General features: G+C 35.8%; 1 protein-coding gene across 1 annotated transcript in view; it reads left to right on the forward strand.

The window, feature by feature from the left end:
• Positions 1-11,463, forward strand: part of NIPAL2 (NIPA-like domain containing 2) — a 112,570-nt gene that overhangs the window by 38,690 nt on the left and 62,417 nt on the right. Inside the window, exons 2-3 of the mRNA XM_011952726.1 lie at positions 1,965-2,033; positions 3,424-3,595. Coding sequence (XP_011808116.1) covers positions 1,965-2,033; positions 3,424-3,595 — 241 coding nt within the window. The remainder of the gene's footprint in view (positions 1-1,964; positions 2,034-3,423; positions 3,596-11,463) is intronic.

Genomic DNA, 11,463 nt, shown 5'->3' on the forward strand with positions numbered 1-11,463 from the left:
AAAAAACAGTTTTTAATCTTGGTGAAATACAATTTATCTATTTTTTTCAATGCCTATGCTTTGGTGTCATATCCAAGAAATTATTGCCAAACCCTGCCACTAATTTTTAAATACTCAGCCTGAATCCATTTAAACTGTTCAGTGAATGACTTAAAGAATTTTAAAGTGAGTTATTTCTATTCAACAATGTACTTTTATAATTATGGGAGATGTTAATAAATATCCATTCATGGCCAAAGTTTTTTCTCAGTCTTCATTTTCCTGATTAATGCCAAGTACATTAGATGGAAATAGGAAGCATGGAAATAGCACATTGTATTGTACCTCAATTGTTTCCCCATGAGGGATCGTGATCAAAATTATTACTAATTGCCTCTCTTAGGAAAAGAAAATTCTTAACTGATTAAAGACCATGGATATTATATATCAACTATATAATGAGTTTTCAACTTTTTACTTCATTTAAAAAATACTAAATTTCATTTCTAAATACTAAATTTCATGCTATACTTGAGTCAGGCTGGAATTTGGTGTCTTATTGCTACAAAAATCACATATAATAAAGCTCTAAAACTTCAAAGACATTTTGCATTCTGAAAAGGGTTCTTTGTGGTTGCAATGCTCATTTGAAATTCAAATAACTTCTTGGAATTTGAAGCTAGCTAGAAGTTATGTACTGTAGAATAAGAGGGAGATGATCCTTTGTATCATTGCTAATTTATACTAATAGAAGATATTATACTTTTGGACCTAGAAGGGAGCAACAAATGCATCTTTTGAAATCATTAAATAATACATGAGCTATCCATGATAAACATCTTGGGCAATGTGTAAGAACTTACCTTTTAACCTCTATAGTTCTTGCGTTAGATGATTATATACTTTTTCAAGCAAGTGTTTGTTAAATCTTCAATTTTATATTGCAGTAGATGATGCAGAAGACCCAATAGAAAGAAACATAAGACTTGGTTCTTTTCTCTCAGAGAATTTGAGCAAACATGATAATATTAAAGAATAAATAAGGGAGGCTTACCATTTAGAATCTGAGAAAGTCAAGGTGGGCCGAGGTGGTCTGAGGAGGTCTCAAGGAGATGGACCTCTGCAGGCCAAGAGGGCGAGGTTTGGTTGGAGTGAGTGAGAGGCGCACCTGCACGACCTAAGAGAGCAGTGACATGAGAAAGTGTCAGCCAGAGCTGGAGGATAGCACGTGCCACATACCTGAGATAGAGGAAGCACATTAAAAGTAAGTCATGGACAGAGGGCTGGGTGAGGACTAATTGTGGTGAGCTGGTATAGTAGTTTATTGTTTGATATAGTAGACTGTAAAGAATCATTGTAGGTTTTTGACCAGGGGAGTAGTAGGAAAATTTAGCCCATCTCCAGTGGAGATCATAGAGCCTTAGAAGTAAAGGGATTTCTGGAAACATCTTATCTAACACCCCATTTTTACTTAGGCCAGAGAAGTGAAATAACTTGCTCAAAAGGTCACCCAGTTCGAAAAGAGCAAATCTGTGTCTCAGATTTATCCTTTACCTTGTAGTCCGATTATCTTTCTTTCATATCACAGTCCTCCAAAATATATTACAGAAAAGAAAATAAAAAGAAAGGATATATAAGAAGCAGCATCTTGATAGGAAAAAGCCAAATAACTATTTTATTTATATTAGTAAATGAGGCAGGCAAATATCTAGAGAATTCTTAGAGGACCAAGTGATTTCTTAAAAATAGTGTCTGAAAAAAGTGAAAAACTAATTCTAATTAAATCATATTAATAGGTATTTATGGTATTAATTAGTTATTCTACATTACTATAAGAATGTGTAATTTTTATCAAACCTACCCTAGCAAATGGGTGCTAAGCTAAAGCTGAATTACTGAACAAATGAATGAATACCTAAATTTGTCTTTTTTCTTCCAGTAAATATCTTACAAGTATTATTTAAGGAAAACATTTTCTTTTACAGATTCACCTTTTTGGAGTTTTGCTGGCCATTTTAGGAAACTTGGTGATCAGCATTTCTCTAAATATTCAGGTAAGAAAAAGCTTATTTTTCTAGCACTGTAGATTAATCCAGGGACACATTATGACTCTCATGGGTCTTGGAAACTTGTGTCTTTGTGGCTCTTTTCTCCATAAAAATTATAAAAAATATATATATATTTTATGACCTCATTGGTGTAAAGAGAAATATAATGCAAGCTGGAGTGCATTCATTTTTCTTCTTCTTCTTCTGATTTTAAAAGAAATTAATTATGGGGGGGGTGTGTGGAGTGGGCTCTGACAGTATTGTAGACCCTAGGTAAGGGGCCTATGGTGTCTAATGGATAAATAGCACTGGTTTGATTTGCAGTACTTTGATTTCTTTCCTAGCCTTCACCCCAGGTGGGATATGGATACCTTTTAGAAGCAGTTCATAAAAGTACAGATTATAGAGTTTTTTTCCCCTTTCTTTAAAATACTCTTAAATATGCCAGTATAGACTAATGGTCTTGAGGAAAGAATGTAGAATACAAAATAGGAACTATAACTGAACATGAATTAGAAACCTGAATAAATTGCTGATTTGCTAAATGCAAACTGAATGAAATATGAATTTTTAATCAAATCAGGAATTAAATAAACCATTTTAAATCATTTAATGAATCAGTTTGAATTAGAATCAAATTGCTGCAGTCTCTAAAACAATTTGAATCAAAATAAACCTGAACATCAAAATATCTCCCAGAATGTTATATGGTAATTCCCTCTTAACCTCAGGGGATAAATTGCAAGACTCCCAGTGGATGTCTGAAACTAGAGCTAATACTGAACCCTATTCAGTATATACTATGTTTTTCCTATACATACATACTTATGATCACATTTAATTTATAACTTAGGCACAGTAAAAGATTAACAACAATAACTAATAATAAAATAGAACAAGTAAGTAAGATAAGGGTTACCTGAACACAAGCACTGTGCTATTGCAACAGCTGATCTGATAACCGAGAGGGCCACTGAATGACTAAGAGACGGGGAGCATCTGTAGCCTGGATACACTGGACAAAGGGAGGATTCACATACCAGGCGGGACAGCAAGAGATTTCATCCTACTACTCAGAAGAAAATGCAATTTAAAATGTATGAAATGTTTATTTCTGGAATTTTCCATCTAATATTTTCTGACCATGGGTAACTGAAACCACAGAAAATGAATCCGTGGATCGAGGGGTGACCACTATATTTGTTTATACAAATCTTTGCTAGAAAATGACCTCGTATAATTTTCAATAATTCCCCAAAAATGTATTTGTTCTTTAAAAAATACAAAAATAAATTAGTGTTCTTATAAAAAGAATTAAAGGAATACAAAAGAAAAAAAGTGGCATTCCCTTCATAGCTCAGAATGTTTTCTTATTTATCTTCTGATTTACTTTCAGAAATATTCTCACCTTCAGCTGGCACAACAGGAGCACCCAAGGCCATACTTCAAGAGTGTGCTGTGGTGGGGTGGTGTCCTGCTGATGGCCGTGGGAGAGACGGGGAACTTCGCAGCCTATGGATTTGCTCCCGTTACTCTGATCGCTCCGTTAGGCTGTGTGTCTGTTACAGGTAAGCCGTTGTGTGTTTTGACAAACAGAAACTTAAAGAGCAGAAAAATTGGAGAAAAACACACAACTGAAACAACAAATGCACCAAAAAAGAAAGCCTATTGCCTGATTTCTTAGCACATTAACATGGAACAATTATTCTGCTAATTTCAGCGATCCATTGTCATGCTGTCACATTAACCATGAAGAAACTTGCATTTTGTGACTCTAACACTTATCTGTGAAAGCCTGATGCCTGAGTCTTAATAAATTAACAGTGACAGAAAATGTTATACTATGCTTGTAATCATTAATGAGTTACCTAAAAGCATTTGTAATGCAATGTTTTATTCATGTGTTAAACTGATAATACCTGTGGTTAGAGTCTTTGATGTCTGGTCTTGACTTCATAGTTTAGTATCTGTTTGACATTAAGAATTAAATATCGGTTATTCTACATTACCATAAGAATGTGTAATTTTACAGTAATGTCACAAATATCTACTTTGAAATTTTAGGTGATTTACTAAATACATTTAGAAAACAGAAAACGAGATGTTGTGAAAGACTTTAAAAAAAGAGCAAAAATCACTGCTAAAAAGGAGAACAAATTCTCTAAGCCCTGTTAAAATCAATAAAATCTTTTTGTTTTTACTCTTTATCTGCTGCTATGGAAACAGAATGTTTCTAAATTTGCATGAATTTAGAAACTTCATTGAAATAGAAACAACTTGATAGTCATTATCTGTTAACAACTAGATCAAGCATATCACATGTTTACATATCCCAATTTAAATGTTCCTCCTAAACAACTATATGATATTCTTAAAGAAAATATCATTTAAACTGAAACAATGCAGATTCAAAGAGAATTTTATTTTATTTTGTAAGTCATTTATCTCAATCATTTAAAATATTTTATTTAAAATCCTTGAATGAGGTATAATAGAATATTTAGCAAAAAAACACTTACTTTGCTTTCTAGAAATAGCCTGCTTAAAAGAGCCATCCTGTTACTACTCTGAAGAGGCACACAATTTATGTAATCATTTACTGTTTTTAACATTCTAATAGAATAAGCAAATTGGGTAAACCTCACTTTCTATTTAGTAAACCACATAACATGTACATAGACATTTTAGACATTTTATGTTTTCAAAATCTGAGAAATAACAGATAAAAGATCTAGTTATATGGTGAACTTGGGATCCCTCCAGACTCTTGCTGCCTTGAAAATAGTTTTATTCTCCAATAATAACTGTGTATGTCATGCTGATCTTTAGTTTTGTTCCTTACTTTATGCTGTTTCCATGAAATAGCCAGAGAAAAATGTGTCCAGGCATATTAGATAGATAACTGGGGAAGGCAGGTGGTGAGTGCACCATATGGAATTGAAATTCTCCATTTATCTCATGTCTCCTGGTCCTGGGAAGTCTTTTGCAGGAGTGGGGTATAAGAAAAATGGTGCTACCCCAGGTAGTTCAAACAAGGGGAAATATTGTTGTAAAGATCAGAGATTTCACAGAAATGAGATATAACCAGACTTCATGGGGCCTGAAGTGAGAATGGGACAGTTTTCAGGACTTCAGGGTCAGCAGTCGTACCCTTCCTAGACCTTCAGTGAAGCTGCCTGTGAGTCTGCCCATCTTGGCAAGACTTGATCCAAGCTCTCATTAAAAACTGAAAGCTGAAGCTTTCCAACCTTCCACTCAGAGAGAGTGTCCTATTCTCCCAAGTCCCCTGCAAGCCGGTCCACCCACCTTCAAACTCTGAGCCCACTGCCTTGACAGATGGGCTTTTTCTTCATGCTATAGATTATTTTTCTTTGTGTGCCGTTAGCCCCAATTAATGTTTCAGCTTCAGAACATTTTTAGTTACCTCCCTCTCTGTCCATCTGAAATGATTCAAAGATGTGAACTTACAGCCTCAAACACAACTCATTTCCTACTTTACAATCTTTGCACACAGTAATGTATGTTCATAAATAGTATTCCCACAGCAGTCCTGAGCTGAATTTAAGTCATTGTAAAGCTTTGTGGGTGGGTGAGGGACTGCTGGTGATGGAGGATTTTCCCTAGAACAAACCCCTGCTACCCTGAGATTCTTTATAAAGATCCTAGAAACTCTAGAGAATTTGAAGGAAAAGGGAAAGTATAAACCACATGTGTCTTATGTCTGTGTCTACAGATGAAGCAGAAAATCCACACTTTTCTATGTTAAAACTTTTTTTCGGTATCATTTCTTGGGAGCTTTAAGAAATCAAATCTCCCATTGAATTTTAATAAAAAATAAAACCTGTTGCAGTGTTGCATGGGAAATTGCAGATTCTTTTCTGATTTTTCTTCTGTCTTTTGTTGCTTTTCTAAGAGAAGGAGACAGAGAGAGAAACTATTAAAATCCAGAACACTTACAATAGTTTTAGCCCTTAAATCCAAGTGTGTTAAGTCCCTTAAGTCTTTTATCTTCCTCCCTCTCCTTAGACAGTCTGGTTCACACCAACACATTCTGCTCCATTTTTCCTTTCCAGAAGTAGGGAGAGACAGTGCGGGTAAACATGTGGACTAGTTTTACTACCCTGATGATTGCTAATATGCCAGACCTGCTATTTTGTCTCACATAATCAAAATTCCTGCTCCTTTTGTATACTTTGAGTATAATATATATTTGTACACTTTGAGTATAATATATTCAATTAAATATTAAATATAAATTAAATATATAATATTTAATATATTTGTTTAATACTATAAATACAATTGTATTGGTTGTATTTCATATATTTAATATAATTGTATTAATTATACTTAATATAATTATATTGATTATATTTAATATATTGATTATATTTAATAAGTTATATTAAATTTTATGTTATATATTAATATATATTAAATATAGTTCTATATTAATAGATACCATACTAATTGAATATGTATTCAATTAAAGTATGCATGTCATATGATTGACATATATATGTCTGACATATATGCTAGTCACATATAGGACTCATTTGTAAGAAGCACCACAGTTAGCAATATGGACATTTCAACTTGCCCTCTACCCATGTTTTCCTGCCTTGAAACATCTTTCTTCTGTGATTTTTTCTCCTCTCTCTGTGTGTCCTGCTGTTCCTCACTGACATGCTCAGCCTCAGGCAGCATTTGTCCAACATTAGTTTTACAGGTAGATTCATAGGTGTTCTAAGAAATAAAGAATTCCACAATCAAACAGCATTCTGCAATTTGGGGTGTTAAAAGTGACAGAGGTTTCATTAGTGTAGAGCTTCTTGGGGCCTTAAGACAGGCCCACGCACACTGTGAATCTTTGAGAGGCAGATGCAGCACACCAGGTCTCCAAAACATACTGAGAGCTTCTGAGATTCCCTTGATTATATCTCAAGGCAGTTCTGCAGAAAACCCTTTAGGGAATTCTTAAGGCAAAGCTCACAGGCAGTCACATCGTGCTAGAGACTCAGCCTAAATAACCCGTCTATCCCTCACCGTGAAGACGGCAAAATGGGGAATGATTTCAGTGCACAGGGATGCCCACGCCTGGGTCCAGCTTTTTGAGAGAGTCGGAACCTTCGTATCCTTGTGTCATCTTTTAATTTTACTTTGTTTTTCTCACTGGAAGTCTTTCTCAATGAATAATAGGTCCAAAATCTATTCTGACTAAAATGCAAGTTATACCAGCAGTGTGGTTAATTCTAGATGTGGATTTGTGTAATTCAGAAAGCTTAATTAATGGTTTTGAATTTCACCTAGAGGCTAGGTTCAATACTCGCCCTAATAAACCAGGGCAGCAGAAAGGTCAAGAGCTCTAGGACCAAACTGCCAGGTTCAAATCTCAGTTCTGCCATTGGCAAGCTCTGTGACCCTGGTCAAATTATTAAAACCAGTTTATGCCTCAGATCCCTAGCCTGTAAAATGGGAATGAAGCAGTTTCCATATTAGAGGTCGTTGTGGAGAAGAACTGAGTAAACTCAAACATCTAAGGACAGTGTTGGACAGATAGTATTTGACATAATGACAACACTGGCTATTGTCACTATGATTTGTGATTATTATTGTGTAGAAAATAAAATACCTTATTCTTTATAATGGAGCATACTTCCATGCCTCCAAAGATGGCTGATGGTTAAATTCTCTAAAATGGAGAAATCAGTTCAAGAAAGGCTTTTTATTGTTATTATCCACACAGTGGTTAAATTTATGGAGAGCAGAAAAGTAGGATCCTCACTGCTCATTTTTCATCTAATTAAGTAGCAATTACCCTTCAACCCCTTCGCATATTCCCTACCAAAACACAGTGGAAAATAGAAGAATTTCCAAATAACCTACCAAGACGAAATACATTTTAAAAACAAATATGGGAGTTTGTCAGAGGAAATGCTTAGAAAGCTAGATGTGTATACAGTTTTCCATTTTCGTGCTCTGGTTTCAAAGAGCTTGTGTTCTCTTGTTCATTAACTACATAGAGAGGCTGAATGGCAGATTCCTTTCAGATCAACTGTGATTTGAGGATATGTTTTCTGGGAAACTATTAATATACTAGATATCCAGTACAAAGACATAGGCTAGATATTCTGTGGAGTTTGTAATAAAATTTCAAACTACTGCTAATCCTTCATGTCTCAGGTAAACCCTTCCTCAGGAGGCCTTCCCTGGCTTTTAGACTAAGGTAATTAAACAGGCTTATTCTCTGCTCCCTTCACACCCTATGCAGGCCTTCCTCTCATCCGTGTGGTGCCATTTTGTGAATTAGAAAAAGAGAGCCCTTTCTCAAAATACTTTATTTCTGTCTGTCTGCAAATGATTGTAATACATTAATTTTGTTAGAGCAGGACACTCTGGCAACATCTGTCAGAGAATTGTGTTGAGAAATACACAAATCAACAAGGTGTGAGACGTGGATGGTGCCACCTCAGATGTGGAGACTTTCTGCATTCCAAAACTTACACAGCCTGTCCAACCACACACAGCGACCCTGCCCTATGCTTCCCCTTTGGCACCTCTCAGCATGCTCACAATGACCTGTTTCATGTCCTTCCTCACCATTTAACTGAGACCCAGGGGACTGGTGACTGACTATGTGTCTTGTTGCTTGACATTTGCCCTTCCTGGAAGAGCATGGCACAAGGAAATCACACAATGCAGCCTGCAGAATTGGTTTGAATTTGAATTTTCATAAAACAAGGATAGGATATTCCATTCTAGGGTGTTGGAAGAGATAAATGCTTGCTTAAAACATTTCAATTCCTAATGAAGCACGGTGGTTAAACAGTTCATTGCAAGAGACTCGTGAATATTCACGCTTGTGAACACTCGTAGGGCTATACGCCTGTCCTTTGGGAACTGAGTTCAATTATTTGTGCATCTCCAAAGCGTGGGCTTACATTTAATGTTTTCCTTTTTCTGTTTATCCCCATGACTGTGATCTATGCTATGCCTAAACATTTAAAGATGATTAAAAACAATGAAGTTATCAACAGTCCGAAGAATTAAAGCCACATGGAATTACATAGCTTCATGGCAGACTTCTGTCAGTATAAAATTAATTTGTCTATGGAGCAGCAAGGAAGTGGGATATGGAGGGAGATCATTGCAGGGGCAAGGAGGGAGGGAGGGAGAAACAGAACGTGATGGAAGCACCGGTGACATTTTTCAGTTCTATGCCTCTGAGTATGTTGATTAAAAGTAACCAGAAAAGAGTGCAAGAACGTATCAGCTTTTTCCAAGTTAAATTCAGGCAATACTTTAGACAAAGTAATAAAGGTAAGAAACTAATATTGAATGAGCATCCACTATGCCAGGTATGAGATACATAAACTCATTACCTCCATCATTGCCCAGCTGAATGGAAATGAGTAATAAATAGATTGACTTTGGGATAAATTATATTAAATTAAACACTTGAAATTTTGTATGGAAAGATAATAGCAGCTAGCAGCAAGATCTCTGTGGCCCTAGAAAATAAGTTCCTAAGAGAAGTAGTCGCTCTGTTACTAATTTGTATTAAGGTTGGAGAGCTAACTGCACTAAGAAAATGTGGAGAGCGTGAGTCTGATAAGTCTTTTCCATCTCTAATTTTCCCCAATATGCTGGGTTTTGCTCAAATCAAAATTCATGATGTGGAATACATGTTGTTTTGTGTGTTTCTGTGGTGCTGTTATGAAGCCCTAAACTGAAATGTATCTGTAATCCATTAGACGATGGTCATAGCAGAGCCAGGAAGCCCTGGTGAGGCCTTTTGGAATTCCAAAGAAATCATGTCAAGCAGAAACTTTGGTCTCCAAGATTTTTATTAGAAACAAATGAAAGGAAACATAAACAGACCAATGAGCAAGTGACCCATGGTGTTACCCAAACCTAGATGCTGCGAATTCTCTTTGTCCCTTAGAGCAATGTGCTTAGTGCCAGCCTGGATGAGGTCACCGGAACTCTAAAACCTCACAGGATGCCTGTAATAGTGTCACTTCACACCGATATTGATTTTAATGTTCAAGATATGCAGAAAATATTGCTTTTCTTAGTGGCTTGCTGAGTTATCTGCTTTTGCGTGTTTGTCCAAAAACCAGCCTACATAAAATGTGTGAAACTCTGAAGTTTTAATTTTATGTCTGTTCATATACTCTCAGCAGAAAGCATTCCTGAAGCCTAAACACTTTATTTGAAACATCTTTTCCACTAATCCTTATTTTTTGAGCATGCCACAAAGTATTTCTAGAGAGGCTGCTAATGGTGAAGTAACACACAATTAAATTTGTAATACAGAATTAATCTAGTCAGTGGTAGTATTTTTACTTTTTTGGAGTCTTTTCAACTTTAATCATTAATGCATGCCAAGAAAAACATAGAAAAGAAAGGATTATTGTTCTTAATCCAGGTAAGTTCCCTCATTTGAAATTATGCAGATTGTCTCTGAATGACAGTTCCTTCTTCATTATCTTCAGTAAATGACAATAGCAATTTTTTAATCAACATGAATTACTTGACACTTCTCTTCCTGCCAACATGAATGGTAGAACTTTTCTCTCTGTAAGATGACATTTTTCGAACTGTCATATCCTCAGATATTCAAACTTTAATTCCATGGAATACATTGTAATTGACATACCTCTTTTCCTAAAATTCTACAACTAATGGGGAATGATAATTACATAGCAGTGCCTCAATGTGGTTAGAATTGACTCAGCCTGTGAGCACGCTCAATGTGTCCACGTGTTTGAAGCCTGATTGTGACTGACATGAAAGTGTTTTTGTGGTTTGCTTTTTAGCAATACAATAAAGTTGCCATTATAAGTGGTCAGAAACTACAAGCCAGATATTTACATGTGAGGTTCTGTTTGTATCATTATTATGTAAATATGTTATTTTCATGTCATGGGTTTTTTTTTTTTTATAAAAGAGAGTTTTCCTTACTGTTTTATCTTCTACTTTCCTATATTATAAATATACATCATGGTTTCTCCTCATATCACAGAAGTGACACAATAAATTGAATGTCCAGGAAATGAAAATGGATGGAATTTTTATTTGTAGGCTAGATCAGAGTTCACAAACTTGCCTGTAGACCAGAGTTGGCCCACGTTTTGACTGGCTCAAACAATGCTTTTAAAGAATACTAATTAATTTCCTATGGGTAAAAATTAGACAATAACACACACAAAAAAGCTGAATTTTTGGCTAAAGAATCAGATTTGGTAGTGCTGGATTTGCATTTGGCTAAGGCTGATTCAGGAGTGCCACCTTTCACTGATCTTGAATAGTTCACCATGGCCCCACAGCCCCTCACCACCATGGCCAGCACCCCCCATCACTACAGCCCACCCTCTCATCACCAGAGCCCACCCCCTCATCATTACAGACTACATCCCATCACCACGCCCAC

The sequence above is a fragment of the Colobus angolensis genome, unplaced genomic scaffold (genome assembly GCF_000951035.1).
Source record: "Colobus angolensis palliatus isolate OR3802 unplaced genomic scaffold, Cang.pa_1.0 Scaffold349, whole genome shotgun sequence".
Lineage (NCBI taxonomy): Eukaryota > Metazoa > Chordata > Mammalia > Primates > Cercopithecidae > Colobus > Colobus angolensis.